Genomic DNA, 13,844 nt, shown 5'->3' on the forward strand with positions numbered 1-13,844 from the left:
AGTCTTTCGTTTGTCCCTAATACAGAATATCTATTAGGTCAAAAAGTAAAACTAAGTTTTTAGATTTTATTTGTAGCACTCATCTTGCTGGGTGATTTAAATTATATATTCTGTTGGAAATTATTTTAAGAAATAAAATGGAATTTTATCTCATTATGTTATTGGTAATCCGTCAGATAGTGACTACTTTTATTTTTCTGTGGCATTTGTATCAGAATTCATCAGTAAATTTTTTTTATTCTTAGTGCGAGAGAAGAGGAAGAGCAACCATTTAAACCATGTGAGTAAACAGTTGAAAAGTTAAGAAGTTAATGGTTTGAATTAAAAATATGTCTGCCATGAATCCTGAAAAATATGCTGGATCCAGTACTGTTAGCGTGGACCTCTTTTTTGTAGATTTTCTAGCTCTCTTTTCCTAATTATCCAATGTATTCAGCAAAGTCTTTGACTTAGTAGTGCCCATTTTTTAAGGATTCTGACATTCAAGTTAAATTTCAGTAATATGGTTGTGGTATAAAGATCTGCCTTAAATTCTTTTGCCTTAATCTTTTGATCTTATTTTTTGAACCAAAGTAATAACCGTGTAATAGGTAAGTTAATTTTTAGCACTGTTCATGAACTTCTTGTCATAGCAGGTGAAAGCTTAGCTTCCTCACCCCACCATGACCTTATTTCCCTCCCTCTGTTCCTTCAACGTGTATCAGTTTTTATGAAATCAGAATCAATGTTTACATTATTAAGACTGTAGATGTTGTTTATTGCTGAACCCTATAGTTCTATGACTGTGCCTCCTCCTTGTACACCATTCTTTTTCTTAAGTATTAATGACATTTGAGCCCTTCTGCACTTCTCCAGGATACTCCACTCGCCCTTTTCCTAGCCAATGTGATCTCATACAGCTCCCTGGCCGGTCTCCCTGCTTTCACATTCTTCATTTTTTCTGTGGAATTAATTTCCTGACTATATTCACTTGCCTGTTTTCTAACAGCTCTTTTTTCCCCCCAAGTGTTGTAACGTTTGTCACATGCCTATCAAAAGTATTTTCCATCTACTAAGCCACATCTGTTGCATTTTTTTCCTTGGAGACGCTCTTCCCCAACCTTTTGTCTTCCTGCTCCCATATAGACTAGTCTTCCCCTAGGCCGGCTCTGTGTCTGTTTTCCTGGGATATCTGTGAGAAGTCATCTGGGATCTCACATAACTGCTCTCTTGTGTTGGGTGCCTGGTGTCCTAGATTCTGTGTTTCCCTCTGTCTTGTTATACTCCCTTGTTTGCTGGACACATTTTCCTGGGGAAAGGGCACATGAGCAGAAATTTTATAGAGATCTAGCCTCTCTGAAACTCCTGTTTGATAAAGTATAGAATTCTAGCTTGAAACTAATTTTTGCAGTTCTAAAGACATTTCCCTCTCTTCTTCTCATTGACAGTGTTGCTCTTAAGTCTGTCGACATATGATACATTGTACATTATCGATTTTAGTCCTTTTCCCCCATCCCTTCCTTCTCTGGAACCTTTTAGTACCTTCTCTCCCTGGGATTTTGAAATTTCATAACATGGTTTGGTATAGACCTTTTTTGTGTGTTTCTTTCATATTTTCTGTTTTGTTTTTGGTTTTTTTTCCTGGATTCCTATTATTCAGATGTTGTAAGTCCTAGAGCAGCGTTCCTGTACAGATCTCTAATTAATTTCTTTCCCCTTCTGTTTTGCATTTTGTCTTTTTGTCCCACGTACTGGAGATTTCCTTGACTGTACTCTAATCCTTCTATTGAATATATTGTTTTGTCTACCTTATTTTTATAGAGTTCTTACATCCTGTCATTCTTTTTTTTTTCCACTGATGCAATTTCTCATCTTTCTATGGATGTTTAAGATTTTTGTTTAAAGTTTTCACTTACTTCTGAATTTTATCACGCTCATCAATTCCTTCTCCCTGTTTTGATCTCTTACTTGTTGGGGCCTTCCCTCAAACGTGTGGTGGGCCCTGACTGTCTGTTAAGACCTAATTGGAAGCATCACTTAGAGAACTTGTTAACTGATGGGCTTCACTGTAAGGATTTGGGGGACCACGCCTCTGAATTCTGAGCCTGCTTTGGGTTCAGTAAGGCAAATTGACTTCCTTGTTCCTGTCCCAGTCATTCTCTGTAGGTACCAAGGTTGTGCTTCCTCTCTCCTGCCATGTCAGTTACCACTGCTTTATCTAGCCTTTTCATCTTTCAAATGTTAAAAATCACCTGCTGTCTTTATCCTGTCTTATGGATAGCCTTTACAGCGTTTTTAAAAAATGCCTTTAATTCCAATGAGATGATATCTCTGAAAGAAGGGGAAGAGGAAATAGATTTGTGGTCAATCCACTCAAACTTAGATTTATACTTTGAATATAGGTTCTACGTTTACAGTTTTAATTCCATATAATGATATTAATTCAGATAATATGTTTGATTATACCTTAATTAAAATAGTATACTTTTCTGCTAAGGCCTTTATTAAGACTTTAATTCCAACCACTCACCATACCATATTCATTCATGTGCAACATAGATGGAATATTATGCATGAAGTATTACAGATTTTTAAGTTAAAGTCATTGATTCTTAATAAACATATCCAAAACTTGTGAAAAGGGGGAGGACAAAAGTGAACTTCAGCTTTATTTTTTTAATGGGTTAAAGTCAGAGGCGTTAGGCACAGCGAGAAGAGTGATTGGGTGGGGGCAGGATTTCAGCAGTTTTGGGGGTTGTCACTAGCCTGCTAGGTAGGATTATTTTTTAGTCTTTGCCATTAAACCTGAAGTCTACTAAGCAACGCTTTCCCCTTGTAAAGGTTGTAAAACTCCATCTATTCTGTCCTGAATGAAGATAAATACTGTTCTTCAGCAACCAGTTGAAATAATACTTGTGAACATTAAACTGTCAGTAGCTGTTTGATTTTTTATTTTTTGGATTTGAATTTTATATCCTTATGTGTGTCCGTGTAGTTAATATTGAGGTTTTGAGCCAGCAGTGGTAAGGCTTTAATCATAAAGGACAGTTATCTTAAATTTTCAAGCAAGGTGAGAGAAAAGTAACCTGCTGGCAGGTAACATATCCAGGCTTTGCGCAGAGGCTTTAATTCTGCCATCCTTTAGTGAATACTTGATGCTAAAAAGTTTGAATAGTTTTAGGAGTAGGCCTGCGGAAGTGTTTCTTTGGTAGGATCAAGCCAGTAGACTGTAAGTTGCTGATACGTTAAAGGAGCCCCCATAGGGCCGTAAGACCACAATAGAAAAAGAAATTTTTAATAGAGGAAAACAAGGTAACTATCACCCAAAGCTCTACCAACTAGTCTCTAGTAAGGAAATAGCATTTCCTTACTATTTGTATTCTCCTCATATACAGATTTTTGGTCAGAATTGACTTTTACTATGTGAGTGTATGTTATATTATACCCTAGTAGCAATGACCTTAAAAGATAACCTGCTTCATTTAGAATAAAAGTATTTGAATGAATGAATTTTCATTTTTCATGCTGTATCTGTTTTTTGAGGTTCTAAAATTACACATTAACCAGGTAGCTTAAGGACCATATCAGAGTTTGAGTTTTAAACAGTTCTCGTTTGAAGGATAAATTAGTCCTCCAACTAGTGATACTTTTCAAATATGTTCCATCTAGAACTTTTTGTTAATAAGGAATAAGTGGCTTTGCCATAAAACATCTGAAACAAGCAGAATGGTGTTTTCTATACCATTTGTATATTCCTGATTATTGGCTGCTGGCAATTTTTATTTAAATGCTGTGTATTTTAAAAAGCATCAACTAGATTTTCTCCCTTCCTCACCTTTCGTGTATTTGTGGAGGACACTGATGGGAGAGCGAGACAGCATGGTGAAAACTATTTTATATTAATAGGAGGCAGGAAGGCTTATCTGAATGAGTCAACAAACAGAAACCAAAAACAAAACCAAGCATTACAATTGTTTGTATTCTGTGATATTAAAGAATGCTACTATTACTTTCAACTGCTGACAGTGACTGGGATTTGGTTACTGGCCTTACTTTAAGAAAGAGAATTGTCCTAACATAGTTTAGGCTATTTTAGTATTTGACTGTTGCTGTATTCTTGGGCTCTTCACAAATAAATGGATACTTCTAAAGTGTTTGAAAGATAGTTTATTCTCTAGAGGGCCTCCAAAAGTTCTTTGTCACCTATTCAATACCACTGCAGATAAATTCTCACGAATTTGTATCTTTAGTAAGATTTACCTTCTAGTTGTAATTGATCTTAAATAATTTCTCAAGCACTTGTTGAATCCTAATGTGTTCCACATTCTGTGCTCAGCAGCTGGAGGTAGGAGAAGAATCTTCCCTAACCTGGAGAAGCTTGCTTACTTATGAGGGTGATACCATGCAAGCAGTTGAGACCATGTAACAGCTGGTGAATTAGATGTGTTGAGTGTAGAGAATGGGAGAACTTTTGTCATGCGGCTGCTGGCAGATACATGCTGGAGGTAGATGGGGTCAAGCTTGCTGGGACAAGGAGGGAAAAAAAGGCATTGCAGGCAGAGAGCAGAAGGCGTGAGGCAGGAAAGTGTCCTGAGGAGTGTCAAATATGTAGAAGAGAATTGATGAAATTTTGAAATGAATGGAAAGTATTCTCTGAGGTTCTCAATTGAGTAATGTAGTGGCAGTCTTCCTCAAACATGAAGTGAGAAGTTAAACTCTCAGAGTTGTTTTATCTGTTTTTTGGATGTGAGAGACTCTTCAAGCAGTACCTTTTTGTCCTCCAGATAAGGAAATTGAGGCCCAGAGAGACTTACGGCCCCAAGCTAGTTAGAGATAGAGAACCCCTGGCATGCCCAGCCTCTGATTCAAAAATGTTTGTTTCGTCACACTGTCTCATTATTGGCATTCATTTACTGCAGTGAAATGCTCCTGCATTGATATTAAATAAAGCATTACATTTTATTGTAGTAAATGAATAGAAATAGCAAATCTCAGCTGCATTTCTTTGCTGAAGGAAAAAACACTGAAATCTTATTCTAAACTTTTTACATTATTATAAAGGTAATTTATAATAGGTGCTTGCCAGGTTGGATTGTAGGTACTATATCAAGGGCAGCATTTTATAAACCATTTCTCAAATCTCATCTGTGGAAGTTAGAGTGTAGAGGTTTCCCATAGAGCTTCACAGGATATCACACTCAGACAGTTCATGGAGTGTAAGAAAAATCTTAATGCTTTATCGTTTGACATTTTAAGCAAGGAAAAAACACTTTTATAGGTTTAACTTACTGTGACATTTTCTTCTACTTGCCTTCCCCTTCAGGTATCGCCAGGGCAGCTTACTAAAAAGTATAGCTCATCCTCAACAATATATCTAGATGACAGCACAGTCAGCCAGCCTAATCTTAGAACCACAATAAAATGGTGAGTACAACTAGATTGCCAAGGGCTGAGTGACAGAGACCCCCTCATTGCTAAAAGCACCCAAGCCATACACAATTTCATTCATTTGAATTGTCCTTTTTAGTGATCAGGTTAAGAAACTGGTGTCAACTATGTATTGATTTCAGGGACCTATATATGGGTTTTCAGTTTCCATTTTAATCTTAGAGTGCATGATAGAAGGGCAAGCCAGATAGCAAATATAAATCTTTATTTGACGCATTTCTGTTGTTGTTTTTTTTTTTTTTTTTCAAACTCTTTATTGGAATATATTTGCTTTACACTCTTGTACCAGTCTTTGAGGTACACCAAAGTGAATCAGCTGCATCTACACATATATCCCCATATCCCCTCCCTCCCCCGACTCCCCCCCCATCCTGCCCATCCCGGCCTTCCAAGGCATCTCCCATCATCAAGTTGATCTCCTTTTGTTATACAGCAACTTCCCACTAGCTATCTGTTTTACAACTGGTAGTGTAAATATGTCTATGCTACTCTGTCACTTCGTCCCAGCTTCCCCTTCACCCCTCACCCCAGCCCCGTGTCCTCAAGTCCATTCTCTACTTCTGTATCTCCACTCCTGCCTGTCACTGGGTTCATCAGTACCATTTCTTCAGATTCCATATATATGTGTTCACATACAGTTTTTGTTTTTCTCTCTCTGGCTTACTTCACTCTGTATGACAGACTCTAGGTCTATCCACCTCATGACATATAGTTCAATTTCATTCCTTTTTATGGCTGAGGAATATTCCATTGTATATATGTGCCACATCTTCTTTATCCATTCATCTGTTGATGGGCATTTAGGTTGTTTCCATGTCCTGGCTGTTGTAAATAGTGCTGCCGTGAACATTATGCTACATGTTTCTTTTTGGATTATGGTGTTCTCTGGGTATATGCCGAGGAGTGGGATTACTGGGTCATATGGTAGTTCTATTTTTAGTTTTTTAAGGAACCTCCAAACTGTTTTCCATAGTGGCTGTACCAGCTTACATTCCCACCGACAGTGCAGGAGAGTTCCGTTTTCTCCACACACTCTCCAACATTTATTGTCTCTAGATTTTTTGATGATGGCCATTCTGACCGGTGTGAGGTGAAACCTCATTGTGACTTTGACTTGCATTTCTCTAATGATTAGTGATGTTGAGCATCTTTTCATGTGTTTGTTGGCCTTCTGTACATCTTCTTTGCAGAAATGTCTATTTAGGTCTTCTGCCCAATTGTGGATTGGGTTATTTGCTTTTTTGGTATTCAGCTGCATGAGCTGCTTGTATATTTTGGAGATTAATCCTTTGTCCATTGCTTGGTTGGCAAGTATTTTCTCCCATTCTGAGGGTTGTCTTCTTGTCTTGTTTATGGTTTCTTTCGCTGTGCAAAAGCTTTTAAGTTTCATGAGGTCCCATTTGTTTATTCTTGATTTTATTTCTATTATTCTAGGGGGTGGTTCCAAAAGGATCTTGCTTTGATGAATGACATAGAGTGTTCTGCCTATGTTTTCCTCTAGGAGTTTTATGCTGTCTGGCCTTACATGTAGGTCTTTAATCCATTTGGAGTTTATTTTTGTGTATGGTGTTAGGAAGTATTCTAATTTCATTCTTCTACACGTAGCTGTCCAATTTTCCCAGCACCACTTACTGAAGAGGCTGTCTTTTTTCCATTGTATTTTCTTACCTCCTTTGTCAAAGATAAGCTGCCCATATGTGCTTGGGTTTATCTCTGAGGTCTCTATTCTGTTCCATTGATCTTCCTTTCTATTTTTGTGCCAGTACCATACTGTCTTGATCACTATGGCCTTATAGTATAGTTTGTACTCAGGAAGCCTAATTCCACCAACTCTGTCTTTCCTTCTCAAGATTGCTTAGGCTGTCTTTTGCGTTTCCATACAAATCGTAAGATTTCTTGTTCTAGTTCTGTGAAAAATGCCGTTGGTAATTTGATCGGGATTGCGTTGAATCTGTAAATTGCTTTGGGTATGATAGTCATTTTCACAATGTTGATGCTTCCAATCCAAGAACATGGTATGTCCCTCCATCTGTTTGTATCGTCTTTGATTTCTTTCATCAGTGTCTTATAGTTTTCTGCATACAGGTCTTTTGCCTCCTTAGGCAGATTTATCCCAAGGTATTTTATTCTTTTTGTTGCAATGGTAAATGGAAGAGTTTCCTTAATTTCTCTTTCTGCTCTTTCATTGTTAGTGTATAGGAATGCAAGAGATTTCTGTGCATTAATTTTGTATCCTGCTGCTTTACTAAATTCATCGATTAGTGCTAGCAGTTTTCTGGTAGAGTCTTTAGGGTTTTCTGTGTATAATATCATGTCATCTGCAAAGAGTGACAATTTTACTTCTTTTCCAATTTGGATTTCTTTTATTTCATTTTCTTCCCTGATTCCTGTGGCTAACACTTCCAAAACTATGTTGAATAATAATGGTGAGAGTGGACATCCCTGTCTTGTTCCTGTCCTTAGAGGGAATGCTTTCAGTTTATCACCATTTAGAACGATGTTGGCTGTTGATTTGTCATATATGGCTTTTATTATGTTGGGGTACTTTCCTTCTATGCCTATTTTCTGGGGAGTTTTTATCATAAATGGATGTTGAATTTTGTCCAAAGATTTTTCTGCATCTCCTGAGATGATCATATGGTTTTTATCCTTCAATTTGTTAATATGGTGTATCACATTGATTGATTTGCGTATATTGAAGAATCCTTGCATTCCAGGGATAAACCCCACTTGGTCATGGTGTATGATCTTTTTAATGTGCTGTTGGATTCTGTTAGCTAGTATTTTGTTGAGGATTTTTGCATCTATATTCATCAGTGATATTGGCCTGTAATGTTCTTTTTTTGTGACATCTTTGCCTGATTTTGGTATCAGGGTGATGGTGGCCTCATAGAATGAGTTTGGGAGTGTTCCTCCTCCTGCTATATTTTGGAAGAGTTTGAGAAGGATAGGTGTTAGCTCTTCTCTAAATGTTTGATAGAATTCGCCTGTGAATCCATCTGGCCCTGGGCTCTTGTTTGTTGGGAGATTTTTAATCACAGTCTCAATTGCCATACTTGTGATTGGTCTGTTCATACTTTCTGTTTCTTCCTGGTTCAGTCTTGGAAGATTGTACTTTTCTAAGAGTTTATCCATTTCTTCCAGGTTATCCAATTGATTGGCATATAGTTGCTTGTAGCAGTCTCTCATGCTCTTTTGTATTTCTGCGATGTCAGTTGTTACTTCTCCTTTTTCATTTCTAATTCTGTTGATTTGCGTCTTCTCCCTTTTTTTCCTGATAAGTTTGGCTAATGGTTTATCAATTTGGTTTATCTTCTCCAAGAACCAGCTTTTAGTTTTATTGATCTTTGCTATTGTTTCCTTCCTTTCTTTTTCATTTATTTCTGCTCTGATCTTTCTGATTTCTTTCCTTCTGCTCACTTTGGGTTTTTTTGGTCTTCTTTCTCTACTTGTTTTAGGTGTAAGGTTAGGTTGTTTATTTGATTTTTCTTGTTTCTTGAGGTAGGACTGTCTTGCTATAAACTTCCCTCTTAGGACTGCTTTTGCTGCATCCCATAAGTTTTGGGTCATTGTGTTTTCACTGTCATTTGTGTCTAGGTGTTTTTTTTTGATTTCCTCTTTGATTTCTTTAGTGATTTCTTGGTTGTTTAATAGCGTATTGTTTAGTCTCCATGTGGTTGTGTTTTTTTGCAGTTTTTTTCCTGTAATTGATATCTAGTCTCATGGCATTGTGGTCGGAGAAAATGCTTGATACGATTTCAATTTTTTTGAATTTACCAAGGCTTGATTTGTGACCCAAGATGTGATCTATCCTGAGAATGTTCCATGCGCATTTGGGAAGAAAGTGTATTCTGTCGTTTTTGGATGGAATGTCCTATAAATATCAATTAAGTCGAGATGGTCTAATGTGTCATTTAAAGCTTGTATGTCCTTATTTATTTTCTGTTTGGATGATCTGTCCATTGATGGAAGTGGGGTGTTCAAGTCTCCCACTATTACTGTGTTACTGTCGATGTCCCCTTTTATGGTTGTTAGCATTTGTCTTATGTATTGAGGTGCTCCTATGTTGGGGGCATAGATATTTAGCACTGTGATATGTTCTTCTTGAATGGATCCCTTGATCATTATGTAGTGTCCTTCCTTGTCTCTTTTAATAGTCTTTACTTTCAAGTCTAATTTGTCTGATGTGAGTATTGCTACTCCAGCTTTCTTTGGACTTCCATTTGCATGGAATATCTTTTTGCATCCCTTTCCTTTCAGTCTATATGTATCCCTTGGTCTGAAGTGGGTTTCTTGTAGGCAGCATATAGAAGGGTCTTGTTTTTGTATCCATTCAGCCAGTCTGTGTCTTTTGGTTGGAGCATTTAATCCACTTACATTTAAGATGCTTGTTGACATGTGTGTTCCAATTACCATTTTCTTAATTGTTTTGGGTTTGTTTTTGTAGGTGTGTTCCTTCTCTTGTGTTTCCTACTTAGAGAAGTCCCTTTAGCACTTGTTGTAAGGCTGGTTTGGTGGTGCTGAATTCTCTTAACTTTTGCTTGTCTGGAAAGCTTTTGATGTCTCCCTCGAATCTGAATGAGATTCTTGCTGGGTAGAGTATTCTTGGCTGTAGGTTTCTCTCCTTCAGGATTTTCAGTATATCCTGCCATTCCCTTCTGGCCTGCAGAGTTTCTGTAGAGAGGTCAGCTGTTATCCTTATGGGTTTTCCCTTATATGTTATTTGTTGCTTTTCTCTTGCTGCTTTTAATGTTTTTTCTTTGTGTTTAGTTTTTGTTAGTTTGATTAATACATGCCTTGGTGTATTTCTCCTTGATTTATTCTGTATAGGACTCTCTGTGCTTCTTGGACTTGATTAATTATTTCCTTTCCCATGTTGGGGAAGTTTTCCACTATAACCTCTTCAAATATTTTCTCAGACCCTTTCTTTTTTTCTTCTTCTTCTGGGATGCCTATGATTCGAATGTTGGTGAGCCTAATGTTGTCACCAAGGTCTCTGGACTGTCTTCCATTCTTTTTATTCTTTTTTCTTTTTTGTGTTCTGTGGCAGTTATTTCCCCCATTCTATCCTCTAATTCACTTATTCGTTCTACCTCAGTTATTCTGCTGGTTATACCGCCTAGAGTATTTTTAATTTCGGTTATTTTGTTTATCTAGTACTGTTTGTTTGCTCTTTAGTTCTTCTGATTCCTTTTTAACTGTTTCTTGTATTTTCTCTATTTTGTCATCGAGATTTTGGATCACCTTTACTATCATAAATCTGAATTCTTTTTCAGGCAATTTTCCTATTTCCTCTTCATTTATTTGTTCTTGTGTATTTTTACCTTGTTCCTTCATCTGTGGCATATTGTTTTGTCGTCTCACTTTCCCCCCACTTTGGATGGGTGGAATTGTGTTCCTGCTGGGTCTTGGTGTTAAGTTGAGAACCTCTGGGAGACCTCACGGTAAAGGATAGTTCCTGGGAAGTGGGTTTCCCTGTTAGTCCAATGTTTTGGACCCAGAGCTCCCACCTCAGGAGCACAGGCCTGACACTGGGCTTGTGTATCAAGATCCCACAAGCTGTGTGGAGCAGGGAAAACGAAGAAAAAAAAAAAGAAGGTAGGAGAACAGGAGAACAATAGCAAGCTAAAAAATACAATAGTAGGAAACTAACAGATGTGTTAGGAAAAAAATGATGGAGCAACAACTGGATCGTAAAACAATTGCAATATCCTAAGTGAGGGGGTGGGAAGAAAAAAAAAAGAAAATGAACAAAGAAAAAGAAAAAAAAAAGCCAGAAAAGGCCTTGGCTGTGGGGACAGGGCTTAGACAAGGGTGGGGGTGGGGGGGGATGTTAGGCAGTGGGCCGATCCTCCCCTTAGAGAAGGCCCTGGGCATGGTGGGGAATGGGGCTTAGGTCCAGTGAGGTAAAGGGGTCCGGAAATGCCTCTGGTCCTGGGAGCAAAGGACCAGGTCAAGGTACCCAGCGGGCTCCCTGGGCCCAAGTTGGTGGGAGAGATGCAAGCACCTCCCCCAGTCCTCCAGTCTCGGAGGGCCCCTCCCCCTTGGGTTCTCTTATGTCCCACCCCCCCCCCCCCATTCCCCTAGAACCCTTACAGCTGCAGGGGGCACTGAAAGGCAGGAGACCAGACTCTGATGCCCAACAGGCTTCCCAGGGCCAACTGGGCTAGGGTAACACCTGTGCACTTCCCCAGATCTCCCAGTCTGGTAGGGTCCCTGTCTGCCTCTCTTCCTCTCCCCCGGCCCCCACTCTCCTAGGTTCTAAGCAGCTGGAGGGGGCCCTGGAGAATGGAGGACCAGGCCCGGGAGCCCAGTTGGCCTCCCTGGCCAAGAGAGCAGGCAAAACGCCCTCCAGCCTCCCCTGTCCCCCAATCTCAAAGCTCCCACCCCCTCCTGTCTGCCTCTCCACCTCCTCGCCCCTCCTCCCTCCTTCCACACCCCCCAGGACCCAGGCAGCCCGGAGGGGGCCTTGGAGGGTGGAGGACCCCTCTGGGGAGCCCAGCAGGGCCCCAAGCCAGGGAGCTCAGCAGGCCCTCCAGCCTCCTGGGTGGGAGAAACCCAATTGCGGTTTCCCCGATCTCCCCAGCCCCCAGCAGTCCCTCCAGGAAGGAACCTCTCCCCTCCCCCAGCCACCCCCCAGGGGTGCTGGTCCGGTCAGGCTTCCCCTTCCCCACCCCCCTGACTTCCCCCAGGTCCTACCCAGTTGCTGCGGGGTTCCTGCAGTCTGCTTGGGCCTCAGGTCCCCCTCTGGCCTCCGGTAACTTATTTGTGGGGAGACGCGATCTCTGCGTCTTCCCATGCTGCCATCTTGACTCCGCCCCCCCCATTTCTGTTGTTAAGACCTTGTTGAACATAATGAGAAGGAGAGGGACTTTGTATTGGATAGTTCTAGAAAAAATTATTTCTTTATGAGTTGTAGTCCTAAAACAATGTATACTACTTTGGAAGCTACTCTTAGAAGGAGGAACACTTGTCCCCTACTGGCACCATAGTGAATCTGCATTTAAATTTCATTGGATTTTGTCAGATTTATCCCACTGTGCATTTTTTTTTCCTGCACTATTTCTGGATGAAATTTCACTTCTCCTTCCTGATGCTGAAAGAGGGGGAAAATATATCAAACCAGTCTTAAGGAACACACTCTCAAGCTTAATTTCTTTGTAGATGCAGTTTGTTCGACTGAGGTTTTAACTTGAGATACATTTAATTTTTGTTTATATATCTATAAATATGTCTCCAACACACCGTATCAATCACAGCAGAAGAACAATAAAAGAGATGAAGTTTTGGAAACATGGCTGTGGTCAGGTGTATACTTAAGACATGAACAGTGTCATGATGATGCAAACTGTTCCTTAATTTCTGGGAGCACCTCATGGTCCACAATGGAGATGCACTTTCAAAACACCCTAATGATGAACCTTTCGAGTTTATTTAAGAGAGAGAAGGAAAAACCAAACAGGGTGCAGAGCTTTCTGACTCCCTTGGTGTTGTCCCCGGAACATTAATGTCTCCTTAGGATGTGAAGGTTGACTTTGCAGAGCACAGTTTGGGAAATGCTATTTGAAAATATTAATCTCCTTCATTTTATTTTCTGTCTTAAAAAGATAAGTAATTTGTATTTAATGTGCCAGCCTTTTTTTAGCTATGTAAATTATCAGTAACTTCTAGTTAAAAACAGCAAGTTCACAATCATAGTAATGCAACTTTCCTGTCTTACTTAGGATAATAGTTGTGGTCAAATCATGTTTCAGCAAAATCGGAGCCCTGTCTGTCTCTAAAGTCCTGAGTTTTGGCACTGATGTTTTAATTTAGCCAAGACACTAAATCTGTGGGTAAAGAAAATCACTACTTTGGCTAGAGTCACAGCTTCTTTCGAATTCAAAAGAGCCTGATGTTCTAGTATATACTTCAAAAGTAGCTTTAAAGATTAACCTTGCTCAGACAAGTAGGTTTCATGCCTTTTTTTTTCCAATCTCGTCTAATTTTTGGAAGTACAGTAAAGTTTAATTAGCTCTCATTAAGTTTTAAAAATGATCATTCAGCACAATCATTATTGGTGAAATAAAGGTTTACTGAGCTAGTTAATAGGGCCAATTGGCTTTTAGGAATGATTTTGGAAAATGTTTTATCATGAGATTAGTTTTCAGTGGGGTAGTTGTCCTCAGTGGGGTAGGTGAGCCTTATTAGAATCACTTATGCAACTTTTTCAAGATCTGTGTCTCTAAACACATGAATTCCGCCTCCCCCCGGCCCCCAAGACACAGTGTCTGTGTGTCTGTCTCTCTCTCTTTACACGCACTTTTTGAGAAGCGGGGGAATGTTGCGAGGCATGATTCTATGGACAAAAGCATCCCGAGTGATTCTGATCTTAACCCTAACTCATTCATCCTAAACTGTGCTGCACATTGCAGCCA

At 39.4% G+C, this 13,844-nt stretch overlaps 1 protein-coding gene across 2 annotated transcripts in view; it reads left to right on the forward strand.

Moving 5' to 3' along the window:
- The window catches only part of LOC130831433 (cyclin-Y-like protein 1), a 39,280-nt gene that overhangs the window by 10,880 nt on the left and 14,556 nt on the right, over positions 1-13,844 (forward strand). The window contains exons 3-4 of one of the 2 annotated variants that reach the window (XM_057699562.1): positions 246-280; positions 5,303-5,403. In XM_057699562.1, coding sequence (XP_057555545.1) covers positions 246-280; positions 5,303-5,403 — 136 coding nt within the window. The remainder of the gene's footprint in view (positions 1-245; positions 281-5,302; positions 5,404-13,844) is intronic. The other variant, XM_057699563.1, reaches the window with a different exon arrangement.

This window comes from Hippopotamus amphibius, chromosome 11 (genome assembly GCF_030028045.1).
Source record: "Hippopotamus amphibius kiboko isolate mHipAmp2 chromosome 11, mHipAmp2.hap2, whole genome shotgun sequence".
NCBI lineage: Eukaryota > Metazoa > Chordata > Mammalia > Artiodactyla > Hippopotamidae > Hippopotamus > Hippopotamus amphibius.